General features: G+C 39.8%; 1 protein-coding gene across 1 annotated transcript; it reads right to left on the minus strand.

The window, feature by feature from the left end:
* Positions 1-7,869: 7,869 nt before the first annotated feature.
* LOC111218018 (filamin A-interacting protein 1-like) lies at positions 7,870-24,884 on the minus strand. The gene is made up of 5 exons (XM_022740102.1): positions 24,693-24,884; positions 24,350-24,520; positions 22,563-22,741; positions 11,721-14,268; positions 7,870-8,013 (listed from the first exon to the last, which is right to left on the minus strand). Exons 1-5 carry the CDS (start codon positions 24,882-24,884, stop codon positions 7,870-7,872), a joined length of 3,234 nt encoding a protein of 1,077 aa, XP_022595823.1.
* Between the last annotated feature and the right edge of the window lie 243 nt (positions 24,885-25,127).

Below are 25,127 nucleotides of genomic sequence, written 5' to 3' on the forward strand. Positions count from 1 at the left end.
TCTGTTCCATCTGCTGGAAACAAAAAGTGTGAATAAGAAGACACATTTGGCATTAAAATGGATGATCTCTTAAGAACAAAGGTCAAATTTGAAAACAACTGAACTAGACTGTTGAAAGTTCTGACAAGTTTCTTCCTCTCATTGTCAAGAAAAGCTATGTGCCAGATGCAATTATACCCCATATTTGCAATTATGATGCAGCACTTTGTGATCACCCATATCAACTCACATAATGCTTGTAAATGGTAGAAGGTTGTGTCCTCAGTAATAACTCTGGAAATCTTTGAAAATATATTTGAACAGTAGATTTAATAAACAAATGTTAACTTTCGTGTTTTCCTTCACATATTCAAGAAAAAAAAAACTCAATTCAGTTGGTGGCTCATTAAAAAATTCTTCTGGGGAAACTTGGACTTCAAGGAACTATAAGGTGAATTGTGACTTCACACTTGAAAAGGCGTAGAAATCAGCAAAAACACTAACCCTGCTGGTTTTGAAATGCCAGCATGTAATTTGAGATCTGAGTTGGACATGTCATGCTGTAACATCTAAGCTGTTGTTTCCTCTCCAGCACACTTTGCGGTGTATGGCCTTAAAACTTCCATCAGGTGCAGGCTGACCCATGTGGTTAGACAGTTGGTGTAGCTGACAGTGACTGGGACCTATGCCACGATGATCCCTGCTCTGAGATAACTTCTGTCTTACCTCTAACCCCCTGACACATCAACAGGAAGACATTCACTTGTTAATCCCATCTGTGGCCGCAGATGCATGAACATATGACCAAAAACTGATGCTTACAGACAGAGCTCTTCTATTATATAGAAGTATATTATGGTATAGAGTAATTCCAGTAAAATGTATGCTATAGATTCACATATATTAACATATGTGGCGTTTGCCAGTTTGAGATATTTCTAATCAATATGTATATTTTTTAACATCTTTCATCTTTTACCTCATAACACACACAAAAAAGCCTTGAAAACCAAAAAACATGACAGAAAGCAACAGCAACAAATTAATATTTGCATTTGTGTTTAGAATGCAGCACATCTCCATGCAGGTCAGGCTCAGCCAGATGCTCATGAATACAGTTGTAACTTGGAGACTTGCATGGGAAGTTATGTGTTGTGAAGTTTTGGAAAGCTCAAGGTCACTTCGTGTTTATTTGCACTTGGTCACATACTGGCTGTCAAGCCACTGGCTACTTTGCTGACCCCTCTATTCTGGCTGTGGCATACTAACATGACAGTTACTGTATTTCATTGTGTATTCATTTAAATCATCATTTTGTTCTTCAACTCCCAGGGCTGTTGTTGTTAACTTCATACTTAACTCTCTTTGGATTGTTCACTAATTAGACAAGGGTACAGGCGCAATTAGGCAAGCAATAAAATCAATTAATGCCAACTAACCAATCATTAATCTTTATAGACTACAAAACACTCATGCTGCCTCTTCAGTCCCTCAAACAACTGTAATCTGTTATGGAAAAAACAAAGGCAGACGATCTCAGTGCTCCTCTAGCTGGCAGAAACAAATGAACACAAACTGAAATGTATATTCTTCAGTGGCTAAAACAAAAGAGAGGAATTTAGGAGAGAGAAGAGGCACTGTAAAGATCGTAGGTAAAGAAGATAGGGTCTACTTTCAACACAGTGGAAATGCAAAGCATGAGAGTAGGTAAGAAATAGATGTCTTTGTGGATGCATAGTAATTAGGACTGATATTTTTCAAAGCCGTAATTAGTCTGTGTCCATTCTCACTTGCTTGTCCTCCCTCTCTTTCTCCATGTTCAGCAAAAAAAAAAACACTCAGTAAAAGAGAGGAGGATGGCAACCAAAAATAACACAACTTCTTGTGATCATTAAAATGAGAAAGTGGAGGAACAGCTGCTTACAACAAAATAAACACATTAACATCAATGCTCCACAGTGTGCAATCACAGAGGCCTGAAGAGACAGCTGTCCGCCTTTAATTACAATGACGCTCATCTTCTCTTTCACTCTTTTTCAGTGTTCGCACAAGTTTCTGGACTTTTATTGTTATTACTTAGATCTTTTTGCATCATAATTTTTTCCCCCTGTGTTGCTACACATAATGCATGCAGGAGCAGTTTGCTCAGTGTGGGGCAGTTCAGGCAAATGACCTCATGTTAGGAGATAATGTTAGTAGAGAATAGTTTAACATTTTGGGAAATGCACTGACTATTTTTCTTGTAATGTGTTAGATAAGGTGATCAATACCACTCTCATAGCTGTTTGAGGAAGCTATGGGAGCTACAGCAAGCAGCCACTTAGTTTAGCAGAAGGGAAACCAGGGGAATCAGCCAGCAGTCTGTCCGAAGGCAACAAAATTCACATACCAGTACCTTAAAGCTCAGTAATTTACTACTTTTTATGTTTTTGTTTCATACATACAAAAATTAAAGATTAAAAATGGCAAGTTGAGGATGTGGAACTATTCGTTTTAAGTAGAACTGAAGACAGAGACAGTAGAGAAACCAAGACGCTTCATTTCTGATTATTTCCTGTATCTGTGTCACGTGGGTTTCTCCACCTCCCCGCCCCTTTAGGAGACCAGAGGCAGGTCTGAGTCTATTCATTCCAATGGCCGAAGAGAATGAGATCACAGATTATGACAGATTCTTTTGCTCCATAGTCACCGAAATAAATACTGGATCCATTTTTCACAAGCCACACATCTTCAGAACATTCTGACATCAAAATTACATTTTTCAGATCAACAGATCAGGAGAAAATTAACTTTATTGAAGACCTGCCTCTGTCTCAGAGCCATACTCTCGCCAGATCTGTAAACTGTCGACATCTTTTGCCAACCAATAACCAGATGTTAAGATGGACCAGAGTTATTTTTGGATTGACTTACTTATACATGAAACCATGGATTAAATTTTAAAACTTAAATAAACGTGTTTCATTGCTTAACAACTGCTAAAATAGAGTATTGGCTTATTAAACTGACTTTGCACTGGGCTGATCAGGTGTCGTTAGTAGATAAAAACAGTGGCAAAAAGGCGCAAATTTGCATTTGCAATTTGTATCGTCTATTGTTGTATTCTTTTGGCAGGGATAAGTCATACATCAGTTAGTGTTAAAAATGCCAAAGCTTTGTGCAGCAATAGGCTGTAATAACAAGAAAAAAGTATCTGTCTTTTCTTTCCCATAGGATGCAGAGAGTTGAGTCTAGACAGGGATAGATTTTAATATTAGCTACTGTCACATTTCATGCCAGGTGCCTTGGCTTGAGGGAGGGGTTGGGGGACAACGCTCATTTAGGAGAACGGAACTGTGTCCCATTTCATACCACTGGTGCTGCCTGTAATGCAGCATCTTCTGTACAGAGGATCTTTGCTGAAGATTAAGGATAAAATAAAATAACAGGTTTTTAACACTTTAAAACACACTTTAAGATATTCTAAATAACTTAGGCTATGTATTATCCATATTTTATTCCCCATCACCAAATACATACAAGCACAATTTTCTACCAACACTTTCTCAAAAGAGCACATTAGCATAATACCCAACATTTCTCTTTGACCTCTTCTTTACACCAAAATGTTTGGCTTAGATTTATTTTTTAAAGAATTGTTATATTGTGAAACATCCTGTACCCTTTTCTCTTTCAAAATACACTCTCTCCTCCATACACAGGTTGGCTGATTAACACAGGAAAAGCAGATTTAACAAGTTTAACAAGTTTCCCTGGGGTCTCAAGGCAAACAATTGTGCTTTTGCACAGCATATTGTTCCTGGTGAAAATACAGCCAAACGATGAACAGAGAGAATGACAAATGAGGAAGAGGCCTGTGTTTTACAGGAATGATGCTTAATTACATTCAAAGCTGCCATTTAGGGTCCATTGTCCTGCCTGAATGTTGGCAGACCTCAGCACAATGTGTTGACTGTATCCTTCCTTTCTCTTTCTTGATTTGTTTTTCTTCCCCCATTTTAGGGTTACACAGCATAACCATTCTGAACCCTTTATAATTTCCCCAGTAATCAGTCTGTTCTTTTTTTTTTTTTTTTGCGGCAAAGCTTTAATCAAACATCTCACAGCCTCTACCAGCCAGAAATCTGTTATTCTGACTAAAACACAAAAAAGCATGCAATTACTCCCAGAGGACCTGTCCCTCCTCTCCGCTACAGCTGCAGAAAAGAGGGCACTACTCCAAACACATCCTCCTCCTTCTCTCCTCTTTCCTTTCTACTGTGTGTTGGAAAATAAGACCACCCAGCCCAAACCATAATGACAGAGAATATAAAGATGTGTTTTGTAATGTAGGAACACTCAGTAGAACAGTAGGTTATATTCTCTTTTTCTGTGGAAACATCACCTTATGATAAATAATGAGGATTTATCCTATAATTGCACATGCCATGTAAAAAGGTTTACATTTAAGGTTTATAACCTAAATTTAACTTATGGTGCCCTTTTTATTTGAAATATAATTAAATGCCAGAGAGAACAAAAGTAACGTAAGGAAAGTGATGTGCCTTTATTCCTTCTTCATTTCCAGAAAATCTCTTATGGCAGGGTACAGTGTGTGGGGAAGAGAGGGAGAGAGAGAGTGCGAGAGAGACAGAGAGAGAGAGAGAGACAGAGAGAGAGAGAGAGAGAGAGAGCGCGAGAGAGACAGAGAGAGAGAGAGACAGAGAGAGAGAGAGAGACAGAGAGAGAGAGAGAGAGAGCTGTATGCATGCAAAACTAATTATTTTGTAAACTGAGTAGACATGTTTATTGCTCTGCCATCCCAACATACCCCATTCAATAAACATGATCTATTGGATGGATAACCGTGACCACCTACAGTAACTTCAACTCAACACGTGAAAAGCTGCTTTAATGCAACTATACTGGCAAGACAGTGTCTGACCTAAATTGCTCTCTCCTAAAACATGTCCCCATTTCTTCCAACATCAAATACAATGGGAAACACAGTGAGGCGTTCAACTGGCCCAGACAGTAAAACAACAAAGAAGATAGAAAATCTCCTTGCTTGCAAAATTAAAACTTCTTTTAAGCACTCACAGAGCCAAAGGCAAACTTACATGGAGGCAGGCAAATTATTTAGCATAGATCATTGCTCTCAGTGCAAGACAGGGAGCACTAAACTAGCCTCTCTATACATTCTCTCGTGCTTTGAGCAACCTAGTGTTGATATGTGTGCTTCTGACTTTTTACAATTATGTGGCTCTACCTCAGACAGATGACAAACAAAATGATCATTATTAATCAGGTTCTGTTTGTGCAAAATGTGCATGTTTTGCCAAATCATATTTAGAAAGACTGTTGCCTTGGCGCACAGCTTCCTTTTTGCTATTAAAAACATTTTTAAAAATTGAGCTATTTTCCAAGCAATCATGTAACAGCTTTTACATTACAAATCCAATTTGGCGTTATTTTGCTTGCTGGTCCCATGATGAAGACAAAAAAAGAAAAAAAAGAAAAAGATTTGCAGCATTAAAAGCATTATGTGTATGTAAATCAGAGCCATATCATACAGTACTGTGCAACCACCCTTAGCACAGATCCTCCTCGGTACACTTTCACAGTTTTTCAATGCATTTGGCAGGCAGGTTGTTCCAAGCATCTTGGAGAACTTGCCACAGATCTTCTGTGGATTTAGGCTGTCTTGGTGTCTTCTTTCTCTTTATGTAATCCCAGACTGACTCCATGATATTGAGATCACTCTGTGGAGGAAAGGCAATCTGTTGCAGGGGCTTGCTTGTTTTTCTTGTTGCTGAAGATAGATCTTTATGACTGGCTGTTTGGGGTCATTGTCATTCTGCAGAATGACATTGGGACTAATCGGAAGCCTCCCTATCGAATGATGACTATGAATTTAAATATTTTAAATGCCTAAAACGTTTGCACAGTACTGTATATACATGTAGAAAATAGATTATATTATGATGCCTTGACTGTAATCACGGCAAATGCGTAATTATAAACTAGCAAACGTGTATAGAGTAAATTAAATTATATTTTTAATTGTCTAAGGCGCAATCCCACACCTATTTACCATTTTATAGCGTTAGGATTATACAGTGGGGATAAAAGTACCCTGGAGTTTGGTGTTTAAGTGTCTCGTTGACGTTTTAAACTACAGACTATATTTTCAACGTGCTGCTTGTGAACACACCCCTGCCATGCTCGCTCAGCGGCAGATTTGGATTGGCCACACTGCTGGCTGAGGAAAATGGGAGACGACTTGGGCGACGAGTGGTGGCAACACGAGGGTAATTCATTTACTCCCTTTACTGTCGTATCTTGTAATTGTAGAGAGACTTGTGGTCCGGCAGGTTTGCCTGTAGCCCAGCTAGTGGATTCTTAACGTTAGCTTGTAGCTGTCGCGAGCAGTGTCGGTTGGTTATAGCTAACTGTAAGCTAACGTTTACTAGCCGGCAGTGGCTACTGAGTTGGCGTTAAGTTTACTTTATAAGAGCACAAGTGTAGAAACACAAAGTACCAGTAAGCGTGTGTATAGCTTACCTCTGACTTGCTGGCAGGGAAAGTTGGCATTTATTGCACATGTTGTCACGAGCAGAATGTGTGTAAACACGTGTGTGTGTTTGTGGGGGGTCATTGGGAAGTAAGTAGGCTACATGAACTTTTCTCTAACGTCGCCTGTCCAGCCACGTACCTTCCACTGAACCTCACAGTGAACTAGCTGTCTCCCACGTCTAAACTTTCTGCATTTATCCTGTTCATCTTGCTTTTCCCACCCTCATCTCCATACGTCAACACAGGAAGTTCCCTGCGGCTATTCCGTGCATAGCATCATGCTCTCATGCATACCAATAGAGGGCACTCATGTACTTTAAGGGGTATTGACCCGATTGTGATGAACAGCGAATTTTTATTATCAAGAGGTATTAAAATGAAACGTCTTTATTAAGGTTATTAAGACATATTATTTCGCTCTCTCTCTCTCTCTCTCTCTCTCACTCTCACTAACACTCACTTACACACACGCACACACGCTCATGCCTAAACGGTACACATCTAGTTCAGTATTTGTGCACATGAGGTCCATCTTGTGAAAAGTGGATGCTGCAGTTACAATTGAATTGTATTACATTATAGGTGGACAGGACAGGTCTTACTATTATTTTGACCACCTCACTTACTTGAGAGTAAGCTAAGTAAGAGAAGCACCCCTCAGTTGAATCAACACCTTTGATTCAACTTTTATAAAAACTGAACATTATAACATTAGTTTAAGCTTGATTTTACCTAATAAACTTCCAACTGAGTCTATATGTAGCAACTGTATGAAGAGAAAAGTGATACAAAGTCATACAGCCTGGTAAAAGGAATATGAACAACAGAATATGTTTAATAGTCATTTTTTTATTTTTTGCATTTATCCTTATTGGCCCCAATTAAACTAAGCCATACTTGTAATAATATTCCAGTCCTGTTTTCAACCAAACTCCAATGTGGAACAATTTACCATGCCCTTTTTTTGTGAATTTCAGAAGTACCAACTTCTTACTTGTTAAATAAATGGTCTATGAGCTGTTTACCCTTACAGGTGGGCAGCAGCATTAAATTTACACATTTTTGATTGGTGTGTGGCCTGACTTTCTTTTCATACAGGAGAACGAAGCTTTGGTAAAATATTTCCACTTAATGCTCTGAAAACATGTATTTTTTTATTTGCTAGTACTTGTTCATGTTTTTGTTGCTGTATCCTCCTGATACTGGCTATGAATTATCTACATAAAAATCAGATTTCTTCCATTTACTTTGCATTTTTTCATCATGAAAGTTTTTATTTTGTATCCTCTAGCTGCAGTGCTAAGCATGATGTAGTTGTGGACATGTTGTGCATTCTCAGGTCAGTGTTTTCCCTGTATGCACTGTGGGAGGTTTTCTGTTTTTCTGTCCTGTATTGAGAACTATGTTGCTTCTTCTGTTTGTGGCATATCCTTTGGTCTTGGGAATCTTTGTTGGCTTCTGCAGCGACCCCAGAGGAATCTGATTGGAGAAAAGAGGCATAACTATCAGTTAGGCAGCGTTCAACAGATGTTCACTCCTGGACATTTTTTTTTCTTTTGTTGAAGCATTTGTTGTTTGTGTAAAGCTGTTGAAGTGTTGCACTTTTGAAAGAAGAACATATGGCTTGTTTCCATACGCCTGGTACAGTGTGTTTTAGCCATGTCATAGTGTAATGAGCCATGATCATGTGCATCTTTATTGCTGATATCACAGTCCATATTGGCAGCAGGGCTGACTTGTGATGATTGCTCTCTGCATCAGCAGGGGTATTCCATTATCAATGGGCCAATAGATTGGGCATTAGGGCTGGAAAAAAATGTAACTTCCAGAATAATCCTGATTTTTACTTGAACGATGCAATATCAAATGGTACAATTCCAAGATCAATCTTTGCATGTGCACCTTCTCAGTACTTGAAACTGATTCAGTTTGGGCTGGATGCTGTGTTATTTGTCTACTTTGTGGAAATTGAGTTATTACAGCTTGCACAAAAAGGTTACTTTAAGTTAAATAATAACATGGATTATAGCTGGTTACATAAGTTGCCTTGAGTCATGGCAGTTTTGTAAACTGCGACATGAATAGCTACAGTCTATACAGACCCACTGCAGATCACATCCATGAGAGGGATAGACTGGAAAAAAAGACTTTGCGCATTGATCTGAGCTCTGTTTGTGTTTGTTGAAGAGATAATATCTCTGGCTACGATATGTGAGCCTGTGGAAGTTGACTGAACAGTGTGTCCCTGCTGGGGAGCTAACACTATAGCTAGCAGCTGTCTGCAGTGATCAGGCTGCTGTCTCGTCAACACAAACAGTGCAGATGAATTAGTGAGCAGACTCTCACTTTCTGCCCTGTCTGTGATAATTAAAGTGGATGTGATGTACTTAGTTGAAACATATGCCTGACAGTCCACACATAGCTTCATGGAATAGAATTTATTTTTCAAAATATGCATAATGCTGACATCCTTGCAACTGATGCAAGTTTTTTTTTTTTTTTTTTTTTTATTATTGTTGCTCAACTGTTTTGTACATGTGGCCCAAAAAATATTAATGTGTCATTTTGCATTTGCCAAGGAAAATGAATCCTCAGTCCACAGTTTTACAATCAGTAATTAATAATTTATAATAATAATTGTTTACAACTTAGAAAATTTAAAATCTGTGAAGCACTTGGTGCAACATTGGTGTTTATCTGATGTAACTGAATCATCAAGAATCAAATAGAAAACAGAAAAAAGAAATAGAAATAAAAGATCTGATTCTTGACTTTGTGAATCAAACTCAAATCAGGAGATCAGTGTTGATATCCTGTGCTATTAGGGATACACACAGATAACCAGTTAATGTAAGCATGTTCTTATTTTTTGAAGGTGGCCCCATCGTAAAACTGTAATTAAAAGCAACATGCATCCATAACTAACTGGGTCGCTGCACATGTTGTGCTATGTAGAAGGAATGTTTTTACTGCAACATGTTAGACTCAAGCTTTTATGAGATTACTTATATAAACCCATTTACTTTTTATATCGATAGATTTGTGCAGCTGTTTCTCTCTCTATGTTGGCCCCTTTACCCTGACTGACATCCCATCCTTACTCGCATTTGTATGACAGAGACACTTGACAGAAAAGGCTGTGAGGCTGACTGAAAACTGACACAACAGAAAAGGAGGGGCTGACGTCTATTAGATAAAGCATGGGATTGCCTTTGAAGTTTTAAGAATGAAGCAGATAGTTGTGAGAAGCTGTATGACGTTCATGGTGATGTGTCTTGTGGCTAAATGCTCACACTAATGAGAGAGATTCTCATGAGAGCCTCAGTCATGCTGCAGTCTGCGCCAGACTGTCATCAAATGCATCCTCTGGTTTCCACCTTGCCAACCGGTGATGTCAGAGTAGTTAATGCTTCTCCATGTTTGTCATCATATAACTGCTATGTTGTCTCTCTGCCAGCCTTTCCTTATGGTATCCCCCTATACTGTCAGCTAGTTTCTTATTCAGATGGAAACTTGTCACAACTTTGGCAGTAAGAATTTTTTCAACCAAATATCTTGTGGTGTTGACCTTTAAAAAGTTGATATGATGCATGTTGTGTTTACTTAAAACTATGAATGCTCTGATACTAGTCTTCAACTTATTTAAACAAATGGGCTGACCTAAATACAGAATATAAATTTGCTCCTTTTGTTTATCCTTGTTTTGTCATTTTAGAAGTTGGACACACTGAGACTATATATTTCTTCAAAATAAATTGTCTATACTGCTCCTCGTTAGTGTGCTCGCCTTTAGTGATGCACACTCATATTTTTGTTTACAAATATAATAGAAAATAAATAGACATAACAAATCATTTTTGAAACTGTGTCCTTCTTACCTTTAACATTCTGGATAGGACTCTGTCTCCAAATGCCTTACATAGTAGTTTGGACAAGTGAAGGTTAAAGAGATGTTTTTGCAACAAGTCATAAAAATGGTCTGTTGTTTCACATGTATTTTACAGGAAGGATAATCTAGTAAAGGAAACAGGAAGTGTTCATAAAGTCAGCCTTACAGCATAACCATTTGTGACTTTACCTGATGTAAAATGAGTCTGAAACAAACTGTATGATTTATCTTTGCATAGGGAGGTTTGGCTGGCAGGAGATGACGTGCTGAATGCTTTGCCTGCTGAGGCAGCATGAGTGGCTAACAAAAAACTGACCAGCTCGCATTGTTACTTTAAGGGTTATTTTTTATATATTAAAAGCAGAAAAGCTGCGGAAATGTGTTTAATGTATTTATGTAAAAGTTGAAAAAAGGATTTAATTGTATATTGTTTGTCAATTTCAAGTTAGTTAAGCTCATTACAGTTTAAGTATAGAATTTATACTCAGAATGGCAAAAACTTTTGGTAGTTCATTCACCATAAAACCTGAACAGCCTTAACACCTCTTGGTGTTCAAGGTTTTATTGTGGCAGCAGAACAACATAAGCTTAGTATTCCAGTGCATATTTGCTGAGGGTTACACACACACACACACACACACACACACACACACACACACACACACACACACACACACACACACACACACACACGCACACTGAGAGAAAGAGAGTGTGTTGTAAGGAATTTTGATGTGGTTGAGATAGTAGACGACTAATTTTTGATGACTAATTTTTTTCAAACTCAGAGTTTGTCTATTAATAACCAAAAATCATTCTTGATTGAAACTATTTTGTATTTATTTGGTTAGCAACCTGTAGCTCTGTTGATGCCATATCCATCTCAAAGATATTCAAGGTGAACAAGTAAAAACAACACAAACACTTTTAATAAACAGAAAAAATAAACATAAATGAAACACAAAATTATGAAAAGCACATCCCACATTTGATTGCGGTGATATCTCCCCTCTCATACAGGTAGTAGACACACACGTCATACAAACAACAAACAAAGGGTTGTTAAAGTCAGTAAGCCTAGGTACACATTAATTAGATAGAGTAAGTTTTACAAATGCTCTTGTAGGACTAAAACCACAAAGCATTTATATGGTCATTGTTACCAAATACAACAAATTCTGGGTTATTATTAGAGGAAGTGTGTTGTTCTAGTTAACTAGTCCAGGAATGTGACTGAAAACATAATACTGTATGTTCAGAATCTATGTATCTTCACCTAATCACAAAGGCCACTTACTGTAATATTTGAAGAGTGTGAGGCTGGAGAGGTAGCAGGGGATATAGTGATGCTACTTGTAATCTTGCCAGCACCTTTGACATGACAGCCATTGGCGAGCACTTGAGTCCTTTGCTCATGTCGAAGATAGTATGGTCCAACAGGCTGGGGGAGGCTGTGGGTCAGGCCGTTCAGAGACTGGATGTACGGGCTCCCCAGATGGATATGGATCTTGTTATCCTCTGTGGTGATGATACTGGGACTTGTGTCGGTACTGCTGGACTTCTGATGTTGCCAACTGTTCTGCCACTCTGGAGTCTTGCAGAAAGAAGCCTGGTTTGCAGCATCTACTGGCTCTGGAGAGCAGGTCCTAACTGTTACAATCTGAATTGGGGAGTTGCTGTGGTCGGGTGTCACAGAGCGTGATGAATTTGGGCTTAACATCCGATTGATGGTTGTACCCTGAAGCGGGGAGATGGTGCGATCAGGGCTTGACGGGGGGGTCTTAGTACTAACTGCAGGTAGACCTGAGTTCTGGATGATGGTAATTCTCTGCTTGGGTGAGGCTCCACTCGTTGGAATGACAGCTGTGCTGGTGTAGGATGTTGCTGTGTCTCCAGTGGGGCTGCTGATCTCAAGTGTGGCTGTGTTTAGTATATGATGCGGTGTTACTTTGATGTGCAAGGGCTGCCCTGGTGTGTGTGTTAACATCATCACCTCTCCATTAACCGTTTGGTGCATATCTATGCCATTCCCTGAATGGCTGCTGTACTGGCTTACGTTGTTATTTGCGCTGTTCAAGCTGTTGAGGTTGTTGACAAGAGAGCTTCTTCTGTTTATGACTTGTCCATTGTGGTTTGGGTCCTTGTCATCATTTTCTTCATCTATTGTCTCGTTGTGCTCACTGTAGTCAGGGGGCAGGCTGTCTTCTGGCTCAGTTTGCACCTCTTTGGTGGTCTGATGGAGATCTGAAAAGTGTTGTCTGTTAGCACCATGGGTCAGATTCTTGATTTGTCTGTATCTGTCTAGCTCACTACTTAGTTCCTTCATCTCTCTGGCCAGCTCTCTGTTCCTGGCTTCTTGTTGGGTCAATTTCCTCTGCAGTGAGGAGTGATCCGTCTGCACCCTGCAGATGGATTCCTCGGTCCCCATCAGCTTCTGCAGTTTCTCCTTCAGGGTATCTACTTCTCTGGCCAACAGTCTGGACTTAACCTGCTCCTTCTGAAGACGACAAAGGAGAAGGTGTTCCTGATTGACCTCCTGCTTCTCGGCCTGCTCGTATCTGGAAAGCTCCCTCTTTGCCACCTCTAGTTCATCTGTTAGAGCCCTGGACCTCTTTTGTTCATCCTTGAACCTCTTCTCCAGGGACTCAAAGTCCTCTTCTACCTTCAACAGTTCTCCCTCCAATACCTCCTTGTCCTGGAGTCTCTTTCGCAGCCTGTCTAGCTCCTGGGTCAGTTCTTTGACTTTGTTGTCCTCTGTTTGGCAGTGATGGTTAGTGTTGTTTTGGACAGAGCTGTGTGTGTACTTTTCCTCTTTTTCTTTCCTGTTTTCTAAGACCTGTAACCTTTTCTTCATGATAGTTATTTTATTCTGTAGCTCTCCGTTCCTCCCCTCTTCTGTTTGCAGTCTGTGTTGGAGCTCATCTTTTTCCCTTGCTATGCTCTTAAACCTTTCCTCTAAATCCGCTTGAGATCGCAGTGCCTGCTGCCTCTCCTCTCTCAGTCTTTCTGTCATTGTTGCCAAATTGCTTTGCTCATTTCTTTTGCCCTCCTTCCTGTTGAGTTTTTCCTCAGCCTGCCTCAGCCTCTCAGTCATGGTCTTTCTGTCCTCCACCAAAGCTACAGTCAGTGACCTGAGCTTTGCCAGGTCCTGTTTAATCGTCGCTTCACTCTTTTCCATTTGGCCCTCTGCAGCTTCTAGCTGTCTCACCCTGACTTTCATAGTGTCAAGCTCACCCAACAGCATCTTGCTCACCTCTCTCTCTCGCTCCAAGCTGCACTTCAGAGTACTACAGTCCTGTTTGCTCTTAACTAAAGCCTCCTCTATCCTGTCCAATTCACTGATTCTGCCACTGAGGCTATCCACCTCAACCTTCAGGCTACGGCAGTGGCTGATCTCCCTCGCTAGTCTGCGGTCCAGGTCTCGACACTGGTCCCCGATGCGTATCAGCTCCTCATCCTTCCCCTCCATTTCCACCACCCTTCTCCTCAATACCTCCACCTCTGACAGAAGACTCAGGGCTGTCATGGTGTTCTGGTTTTGGTTGGAGATGGAAACTTGGTTGTGGTGCTCCACCTCCAGATACAGGGATTCAAGCTCCTCCTCCTTTGCACTGGAGTAAGTAGCTCCGACGTCCTGCTTGATGTGGTCAGTGATGGCGGTCAGTTCTTTGACACTACGCCTCTGTTCCTCCACCAGCTCAGTCAGACTTTGTTGCTCCTTTACAACTAGCAGGGCGAAAGCTTTCAGCTTGGTCAGCTCCTCTTTTAGAGCTGATACTTCTCTTTCATCTATCTTCTCCTTTATTTCCTGGTATTCTTTTTCCTTAACAATCAGGAGTTTGAGTCTGTGAAGAAAAACAAATGACGCTGATGTCAAACAGAATCTTGTGGTCTGGTTTTATTGTGCAATTTACTCTGATTTCAACCTCCAAGGACCCTTTCTAGTGTTTATGCTTAACCTCTTTGTCGCAGCTTTTAAACACAAATAACTCCTAAGTTGTGTATTTCCAGCATAAACATTTGTTCTCATATTCAGAAGAATTTAAATCATAATTGAATTTAGCAAAGCCAGGATTATTTTTTTTCTCTCTTTTCCATGTATCTGTGTGTGTACATGCCTAACTTGTGTCTGTGCCTACCTGTAAACTCTAAAACATGTAGATATGTCCATGTATTTCCTTGTTGTTCTGCCTTTCTCTAGGCAGGGGTCTGTAGGATGTTTTGACTAGCATGGCAGATGGTCCCTTGGCAGGGAGCGTTTGTTAATTAAGAAGTTCCTCTACTCTTGAGTACCCTCAACGTTGCACCCAATCACCCTCCCTCTGTGCGCCTCGAATGCTATACCCCCATTTCCAGCTACAAGAGGCAAGACCCCCCCGTTCCATAAGTAATTACAGACTGGCTACAATTACCCAGTGCTGTCACTCCTCACATTCCCACAGACACATACCAGCAATGTATAAATGCACATTGTACACAGTTATGTCATGTGTTACTGCAAGAGAGGGACACTTGAAAGTGATCTCTCCCCCCTGCATTTTTACTATTTAGAATCCATCATATAATTTTTCAGACTGTTTGCTGCAAGTGCCAATATTTAGGTCTACTGTTTATGTTCAAAGTCCACACATGATGTTTGTCTTATAGACACATGCTGAAGGAGTTTTTGGATTTTTTTTTTTTTTACATTTTACAAGTGATATGTGGAGACTTGCTATTATTTTGTGGATGAGAAATATGACCTTGCACATTGTGTTTAAGGTTTTTAAGTGAATGGGGACTTGAAATTTAACATTTAGAGCATCTGTACTTTTTATATTAAAATACATGTCAACCTTCAGCCAGGGGTTAAATTAGCAAAGATTTGATATTCTGAATGGAATGGATGACAGGTCTGGAAAATGATAGTATATTGCTCTAATGCATAGATCAATAGCCTACACTACTTAATGTCATGATTTGTTTTCATATTCATAAGTAATGTCTTGTCAATAATGTCTCTCAAAATGCAAGAATTGCAAAGACTAAAATTAATTAGGAATTAAAGTTTCAGAGTGAGACTTAAGTTAATGTCTTTAAATATACAACCTGGATACCTTTTTGAAGTGTGTTTTTCTTTATCTAACAGCAACTTGGCATTACAAGATGATCTATCTATCTAATCTATGCAGAAGTGGTTACTTTATCCATAACAGCTCATCCTGGAGTTACAAAGCAAGTTTTCTTTGTGGCAAATGTTTCTAAACACACATTTGTTTCCTTCCGATGTTCCTACCTGTGCTGTGCTGTTGGCCTCCTGTCCTTTAAAATCCTCAGAGAATAAATTGTCTCTAGTCTTTCACCTCTCCCTTTCCCGGAGATCCCAGTGATGTGGACATTCCATCCGGAAAACCAAACATTATGAGAAGTGCTCTGCACACGGAGAGTCTCACTCGCAGTCAGTGGCGCCCATTACATCATCAGCAAGTCCTTATATGGGACTGTACAGGCTCCACACTGTGTGTGTGTGTGTGTGTGTGTGTGTGTGTGTGTGTGTGTGTGTGTGTGTGTGTGTGTGTGTGTGTGTGTGTGTGTGTGTGTGTGTGTGTTTTTACTGGAGTTCAGCCCATTCCAGATGAGGTCATTGTGTAGCCATGCCAAAGAGGCTAATGGGAAGGACAGAGTGTGTGTGTGTGTGTGAAGAAAACTAAAGCTTCAATCACAATTCAAACTCGAAAGGCTAACACTCTGCCTGTAGGATTAGCCTGAGCAAACATGTTGACTATGCTTCTAACTTAGCATGCCCTGCTCATCTAGCATGCAAACTTTTTGTGTGTGAGTGTGTGTCTGTGATGTTCACATATGTTTTAAGAAGAGACATGTTTTGTGAGTTGTCGCTGCTTTGCCTGGGGCCTGATAACCTGACTGGGAGATGACATCATCAGTTCATCGGCTCACAATTACATCCATATGTCTCTTTCTCTTTCTCTCTCTCCTACCCACATGCGTTCTCTTTCTTGTTCTCTTTCTGTCACTTAGTTCCTCAAACTATCCTTCTGCTTCACGTTATGGATTTATGGATATTTTTTTTCTTTTGCAAGTGCAATTTCTACCTTTCTTGTTGCATCAATTTCTTTTGTATCCCCGTGTTCTTTTGTGGCATTACTCAAATAAATCTATGTGTTCAGTGGAGCAAGGAGGAATGACAGATAATACTCTCATTATTCTCACTGATAGATTTGTCTGTCACAATAAGAATGACAAAAGTCATAAGGGAAAAATAAATGATATTTTAGCTTGCTATATGATAGGACTACCAGTACTGCAGGACAAAACAAACATACAGGTCAGCGTGTGATATGTGTTCCCCTCGGGGAGCACTTACTAGCACTATGTCTCCTAGTTCCAGCTTCCACTGTGAAATATGCAGCGGGTGGTATTTCTTTCTGTCAAACAAACCCATCTAGTCCCCAATTAAAAGGAGAACTATTTCCCCTGTGTCTTGTTGTCATCACACAAGAATTTGCAGAACAGCCTACAAGACACACTTACACTTCACTTTTTAGACATTTATGTTCACAAGCGTCAATATATAAAGTTACTGTCTACGCCAGTTACGCAAGTTAATTATGTCGGGCCTGTATTCTGCGCCTTTTTGGCATTCTCTTTAATCCGTTAATTGATTCAGCACAGAACTGGCTGCCTGTTTCAAAGTCAGAGATTACTGTTTGATAACATTTCATCTCAATGGTTTGTGATGGCGAGTTCTTGATGTTGAATACACTTGTTAATTATGGTAAGGCTGTTGTTGGCGAAAGTTATGTTTTCTTTTATAGATATTCTGATTCAACTTCTGCAGGCTGTAATTTGTGGTGCTATTGAATTTTATTGCATTATATTCAGCAGAGTTTCTAATATTTTGTCTCACCATATGAAATAAAGTGTAACCTTTTTATGAATGTAGGATTCATGCAAGGCTGTTGTATGAGGCTGTATAAGTTTTAGCTAGGTGTACCCAATAAAATGGCAACCGAGTGTCTAATCTGCAGTATACAACCATCTGGAGTTATGTTACTATTCCTCCCCTAAGTCAAGAAGTCGAATCTCATCTGGTGACTCAGTAGTCTTTAGGGGTAAATAACACAACACAAACAGTAATTTAATTAAAGCATTAGATGAAAATGGCCACTTCAGGCACACACCAGATGTTGTTGAGGTGTTGTTTATTGCCTTGTACTTGGAGTGCCAGTTTATTCTACTTTTATTTTCATTTTTGTTCTTTTGTGAACTTTTAGTGTGAAATGGAAGTGGAACATGAAAATGCAGAAAGTTAGCACCTCAGTTCCATTGCATTGCTAAACACAATTTCTAGTCAAAACTGACTGACAAAACAAAAGATAGTCTGTGATACTAGAAATTGAAAACAAGTGATTGAAACATTTCCTAGTCAACTATTTTTTATATATTTGTATATATATATATATATGTGTGTGTGTGTTTAGTGAGAGAGACCCATGTTAGTTATGCAATATCTTAAATATTAAGAAATTGTTCTTCTCCCAAACCACTTGCAAATTGATGAAAAGCTGCCGATCTTATTAGTAAACTGCAAATCGGAGGAGGGTGTGGTTAATAAAACAACCTGCTTGATTATTCTGTCTTGACCCTCAAGACTCTTTTGTAGGGAAAACTCTCAGTAAGATGAGAAATTTCTCTTGTTGTGGGATGTGGGAGAAAAATCCTCCTCATTCCTTGCAATTCCTATCCACGGGACCAACTCCCAAACCAGAGTTCATGAGGTCCCTTAGAGGAGGGGCTGGCATCTGCACCGCTTGTCCTCAATTACAAGCATGATCCAATCCCTCAAAGGCATTTCCAAGAAAACCCTCAAACATTGCCGATATGTAATATTCCCCTTATATGAGAGGAGCAATCTCTCTTCTGTTGTCATAGCTCCTATTTTCAACCAGGGGTATAATTTAAAGATATTGAGGTTTTTTTTTTTAGCTGCTGCCTTTGACAAATACTCTACTTGTACTAAACACTGCTCTATAGGGTCATAAAAAGGCATAGTGAAGATACAAAAAAAGAAAGCAGCTGCTTAGGCTATCTGTTCTGGCTTTCTTCTTATTTATCAGCACGTTTAATAAAACTGAAGGAATGACTAAACTGACCTCATATACTCAGTATAGCTAATAAATGGGCCCAACAGCTTGCAATCAGCACTGAAGTTCTGGTCTGAAGTGATGCACTGCCAGACTCCTATGTTAATTTATGGAGATCTTCCTCTGACACATTATTGGCTGAGCGGGCAGATGGCGGATATGTTTGAGAGTGAGGGATGGACAGAACAGCTGTGGGTTTCCGCTACTGCACAGCCAAGTTTACTTTGTCCTTTTTCTTTGAGCAAAGTCTACAAAATGTTTCCTCCACCGTGTTTCACCAAGCCGGAGAGTTTTTTGTTTGTCATGAAATTATGTACAGATATTCATGGTCTGCAGAGGATAAACTCTAATGATGTTGGTAATCCCCTGACTTTTCCTCCAGCCCCTCCATGAGGTCAGCATTTGTGGTTTTGAGTGAAATATCTCTATATTAGATGGATTGCCACAAAATTTGGAACAGATATTAATTTCCCCCTTCAGGATGAATTTTAATGACTTTGGTGATCCCTTGACTTTTCATTTAGAACTATCATCAGGTCACAATTTAAATTTGTCCAGTACTGTGGTTTGTGACCAAATGCCTGCAGACCTAATGACATCAGCTTCAGGTGTCCTTGTGTTTAGTGCTAATTGGCACTAATATTTGAAACTAAAATGGTAAATGCAGTAAACATGACTCTAGCAATTCGTGTCAGTGTTGCTGTGCCCAGGTACAGCATCACAGAGATGTTAGCATGGCTGTGGATACTTAGTCTTGTAAAGTAATCTTCTGTAGATCATGTGTATTCCTTTCTCCTACATCTGTAGCATTTATTGATGATGTACTTATGACAAGGCCACATCAGTTGGGGAGTGAAAACATTATGGAGTTTGAAAGTGGTTTGCGGGTGTAGTATAGAGTCTGTGAAGTGTTTGTGATTCAGAACACAAGTGGACAAATGAGAGCACTGATGTCTTTTGTAGGTTGAACATGTGTGTGCGGTTAATGCTGAGATGCTGTCAGCCCAGTGACAGACCATAGGAAACACATGCAGGCATAGAGCATGTTCAGATAGCTGAGGTTGGAACAGTCAGATTGCTGCATTGTGATGTGCAGATGTAATCATCCTCTGACACGCAACAGGGATCATACTATGGCATAAAGTGATTATGTGCCGTGACTGGAATTTACCGAATAGTTCACAGCTAAAACGGGTCATCTGCTCTGCACATGGCACCTTGTGGAGTTTCTTTTTCAGGGAAATAAAAAAGAGTGGTGTTGATTTTAAGTGGCTCTCTTGACTCAGAGCACACGCTTTGAAAAGCAGCAGCAAGGGAGGTTGAAAGATAGTTGAAGAGGATTTGGAGTAGGAGTGGAAATTCTTTCAGTTAAATATTTAGGCTACTGCAGAGCAAGATGTAAGAAGGAGAGGATGGCGAGGGAGATGAAAGGGACAGGCGTATCACCATGTGCCTTGTGTTGTTTACCCTGTGGATAAATGCAAGCATTGACTCAGCTCAAACCTATTTGCACCAAGCTCAAGGAAGTGCAGTTGGGAATGCAAAGAAGGGGAATATGAAGTATTTTTCAAGTGTGCCTCAGAACAAATATAAATATATACTGGCAAGGGAGCATTGCTGTGTGGATTGATTCTGCATGTGCAATGAGGATTAGATCATTTATTGGCCAACGATACATCCCCGAATGTCGGGGATAGAATTTATAATATAGAATTTAGTTTGTGATGAAGTTACACCATTGGTTGGCTGAGTTTTGACTTCCTATTGGTCATTGCTCTTTCAAAATGATTTGGCATTAACATTTTCTCTTACGTCATGAGGGGCGTTTACAACTGACCCAAAGCAGTTTTCACTTTCAGACCCCTTTCAGCAACCAGTGACAAGTCTCGTGACTTTTTGGAAAAACCTTAGCTTCTTTCCATAGAAGAAAGTTGCCAGTATTGCCCTGTGAGCGAGAGGCACAACTCTCTCTGTCTACTGTGTGAGAGACAAAATAAGTATGAATATTCTGTTGCTTCAAATTCTCTCTCTGAATGATAATTTCATGAGTAGATATAGCTAAAATCACAGCACAGCTGTTATATTAAACTCATGTTTATGGTGATTTTGTCAGATAATGTCATGGCTATAAATCTGGATTTTAGCAGCTTGAAAATGGTTTGGAAATGACTGCTGGTTAAAATGTAGTCTTAATGTGCCACTATTTCTGTTCTGTTGTCTGACGACAGAAACAGAAAAACATGTTAATCAGAACAGCTTTATTGTATATGTGAACACAGAGTAGGAGAGAAGCAAACAGATAAAGGTCCGAAACCAGCTGACACCAAGCAGAATGCAAATACAAGGCTATTATATTATGAATATGCTTATTAGCATATTGCATCATCAAACGACAATTAGAAGCTTTTCCAGTTGGTTTTAGCTACTTTCCAGTAGTAGTTGTTTACAGCAGTTCTACAACATGCCCTCAATTTTGCACATTGACCACACGGTCCAGCCCTATGCCAACCTAGTTTTAAGGGAAATGGTAGAAATGCGACTAAAAATTATTTTCATTATCAATTATTCTGCCGATTATATTCCAATAATGTGACCAATAAAATGTCAGGAAATAATAAAAAGGCCCATAAAATTTTTCTCAAACCCAATGTGATCAGGTTGATTGATTGATTTATCCCTTAAAATTTAGAAGTGGATCCTCCTAGATAATGTTTGGTATTTTTGCTTGAAAAATCACAATTAATCAATTATGAAAATAGCTGTTGAGTAATTTTCCGTCAATCAACTAATCAATTAATTGACTAATTACTGAAAACAAGTGTTTCAGCCCTGTTAGTCCACACTTACGTTAATGTGAAAAATTAAAGTGTGATGTTTCAAAAGCGTGTTCTTAAAGGGAATTCACAAAGGAGGGCAGGCAAGGAGATGAAAATCCTCTGTGTTTTAGCAGTCAGGAATGTATGAGCCACACAGGGTTCACACAGCACCACAGACATGCTGTCTACTCATGTATTAATCATCATTAGGCCAAGATGAACCACAAAGCCTTTATGTGTGCATGTTTAGGCTTTCCACATTGTATTTGAATAGACAGAATTCTAGTAAACTTAATCACTCTGCTGGCATGACTATTTTTGGTTTTTAATTGTGTGTGTGCCTGTGGTGGATCAGTAAAGCGTTTTCACTTTGGCACACAGATGCAGACAACTAGTCTCCTCCCAAGGCTGCAAGCCCAGTATGGGTCCAGTCTCTATACAGCTAGATTACAGAGTGGACTCTGGTGGTACATGAGCCGAGAAAACCCGGGACTTCAGAACAACAGCCCTGTTGTGGGCCTCAAATTGCATAGGAGAATCAGGGGCCACCTTCATGTCAGACCTAGCTATACCCACAGGCCACATCTAAATGTGCTCTCTATTTGGGAACCACCAGCAAACCCTCAGCCCATTTACTTAGTTTAGAAGAAGGCTTCGTCCTTTGCTGTGTGGTATTGTTGAAGAGTGCCAATTTAGACTGTACATGTAATTGCATGTGAGTGCATGTTTATGTGTTTACAAGGGAGAGTGAACAGAGCCAGGCTGGCCGCAAGGTTTAACCAAGTCCAGGATGTAATGGACTGTGTCTGAGTGGAGTAAGTCTAAGAACAGTCTTGAGGTCACATACACTGTCTCGCAGAAATGCAGCAGTCAACAGTGCCTTTGCTCTGTCACTCAGCCATGAAGAGCATTACAGACGAACATAGACTAAAAGAATCTAAGCCTGCACAAGTGTACGTCAGAGAGCTCAGATCTGGCTTGTTGCAGTGCTGAAATACTTTAATCCCTTAGCCTCTTCTACACTAGCCGTAAATCCTCATCTCTTTTACATCATGAGGGATTCTGAAAGGCATAGGTGGATATTCTAGCTTCAATGCAGGCTACCAATTTAGTGGGAACTATAAAATATCAGTGTTGGTTTTTCTTAGGCATTCAGCCTCTGGGGTTTGGTGCACCAACCTTTCTCTGTCCTGCTCCAGTAGAGTGGTAAGGCAGTTGCTCTTGTGAATAAAAGCCCTGTGGCTCCTCTCTTGCTCCTCTAGCCTGTGTAGGGTGCTGCTGTGAAAGCCGGACACCTCTACAAGCCGTTCCAGCATCCGTTTGGATGAGCACTTATGGACCTCCACCACGTGGTTAAGCTGAGGGGAAAAAGGGGAAGCAAAACAGGGGGCTGTGAAGAAGATGTCAGTGTACCTTGACTAGAGGAAAGGTTCCTCAGGGTGAGAAAGAAGTGCCTACATAGTATGTCAATGTGAGAAGTAAAGTGCCACTGGAATACATAATGAAAAAAATAAGTGCCATAATAAATACATACATGAACCAATACGTACATTTTGAAATAATCTTTTAGCTGTCAGTCAAAACAAGTGAGACTGGGTAATTGAACATCATCAGCCTGAATTTAGTAAGGTTAAGTTTGTTGCCTGTAGAGTAAATTAATTTAAAATGGATATGCAAGTGTCATTAATATATACATAGTATTGGCAATAAAACAGATATTTCAGCATCCTGGGCCTTGAAAATAATAATACAACAGAGATATATTTTATTGAATTGGTATGAGGTGATCCTTGGGACACAAATTTCACTACAAGCTGAATTCAAAAGTTGCAGCCCTGATCTTTATAGCTGTTTATTGTAGCATTTATTTATTTATTTATTTATTTCATTACTTACTTCATAGCCATATTTATTAGCACGCATATTTATTTATTTCAATCTGAATGAAACGGCATTCTGTAGTTTTAAGAATGGAGGGAACTCTGTTGTTTGAACATCAACACAAACTGAAGCCTAGACAGATGTGGATCACTTTCCCACGGTCAGTGACAGTGACAGTTGCCAGTAACTACACACTCTCTCTCCCCCTTTCTGTACCTGCATAATGTCGGCCATTGACGACTCGGTGAGTGAAGTCTGTCTCGCCCTAGCACCACCTCTCCTGTTCTTCAGACCGCCACTGCATAACCTCATTATATTCTGTGTTGTGATTAAATCTCAGATGCTTAACAAGGTTTGTGGTGTTGCCACAGTACCTCACAGTCCTCCCACACACATCACACGCACAGCATTGTTGCTGTTCTGAGAGCTGAATAGGTTCCACACGACACCACATTTACAGTCAGCCTTCATCAATGTCAACACTCAGTTCAATGGCTTATGTATTTACAGAGCCATAGTTCACATATGACTATAACAAACGGAAGGAGAAGTAGTTCCTATCAATGTGGGTATTATTTAGACTAGAACCTGGTTATAGCGTAACTACTTTCTACTGTGTCCCTGTTGGTGATAAATGCACATTTACCCTAAATTACCAAGTTTAAATATCGATCTTTTAAAATGAGAATCGATCCTAGAACCTAGTATCCTAGTTTTTCTGCTAAGCTTTTCAAGATTTAAGACTTTCACCTCAATTCAATTGGCATAGATGATATTTCATTAAAACAAGGTTGTGGTTAAACACCATACCATATTCTCCTTAAGAAATAATCATTACAAAAACTGACAGTGAGGTCTGTAGATTAGTGTAAAACAAGAAAAAATAGTGCTGTAGTTGACAAATGCATTATCATCGCTGCAGAATAGATCCAGCGCATGTTAACACCTGTAGTGCAAAAGAACACATTTGTGCAATGATGCAGGAGTAATAGATGCTCTTTTGTCAGACAGTAATGCATTCATCTCATTAAATTTGATTATCTGCTCCATATGGTGTCTGGTTTCTTACTATTGGCTGTTGGTACCTTAGCAATTGGTTTTTCGTACACATCCTCCAGGTGGTCCTGCTGGGCCTGGAGGGAGTCTCTCTGCAGGGCACGGAGCACCCTCTCCAGTCCACTGAAACCATAGTGGGCCCCCAGTAGAACCGAGTCTGTTGTCTCTGATTTCAACACAGTGATTACCTCATCTCGGGCCTAGCATGACAAACAGTAGTAGAAAGTAGAAAATTTGCTTTACTTTAAATATATTATGGTAGCTGCTGTTAGAGTCACAATGTCAGTTTTTGCAGTTTATATGACTTTCAAGTTTCACATGAGGTGAGTTCAACTACAGAATGAATGTGTTTGTGAAAACCAATCATCCTACCTGTAGTTCTCCCTCCAGGATACTGAGCAGAAACAACAGGTCATCACGGGACAGGTCTTCTCTTGTGTGTCTGCCCTCCCACCTCTCCCTCTTGTCTTGCATGTTGTCCCTCTGGATAGGAGACTGAGAAATGACTGGAGGTGGCACTTGAACATTGAACAGCTTCTGATCAAAGAGGTTAAACAAGGTCATGTACTGTGTTCTTACAGTACAAATGGTTATTCTGTGGTTTAATAAGCGACCGTCTGATGCAGATTATATAAGCCTTTCTGGGCTAATCCAAAGTCAGAAGGCCTCTTGTCATAACACTTAGTGTTAGTGAAACAGATAAGTGTGTGCCTGGCATTACTTTGTGTAAGGCTTATGTCATCTCATAGTCTTAGCACAGTTACAGCAATCACTGTCAGCATTGCAGACAAAAGTACTAAAGGTTGC

This window comes from Seriola dumerili, unplaced genomic scaffold (genome assembly GCF_002260705.1).
Source record: "Seriola dumerili isolate Sdu_G_001 unplaced genomic scaffold, Sdu_1.0 BDQW01000052.1, whole genome shotgun sequence".
NCBI classification, from domain to species: Eukaryota; Metazoa; Chordata; class Actinopteri; order Carangiformes; family Carangidae; genus Seriola; species Seriola dumerili.

Bases quoted from the DNA above. Each gene is read 5' to 3' on its own strand.
- LOC111218018 (XM_022740102.1), bottom strand. From the start codon at position 24,884: ATGACCTTGTTTAACCTCTTTGATCAGAAGCTGTTCAATGTTCAAGTG. The intron at 24,521-24,692 runs GTAGGATGATTG...TTGTCATGCTAG, and splicing joins TCCTGGAGGGAGAACTACAG to GCCCGAGATGAGGTAATCAC. The intron at 22,742-24,349 runs GTACCAACAGCC...TTTTCCCCTCAG, and splicing joins ACGAAAAACCAATTGCTAAG to CTTAACCACGTGGTGGAGGT.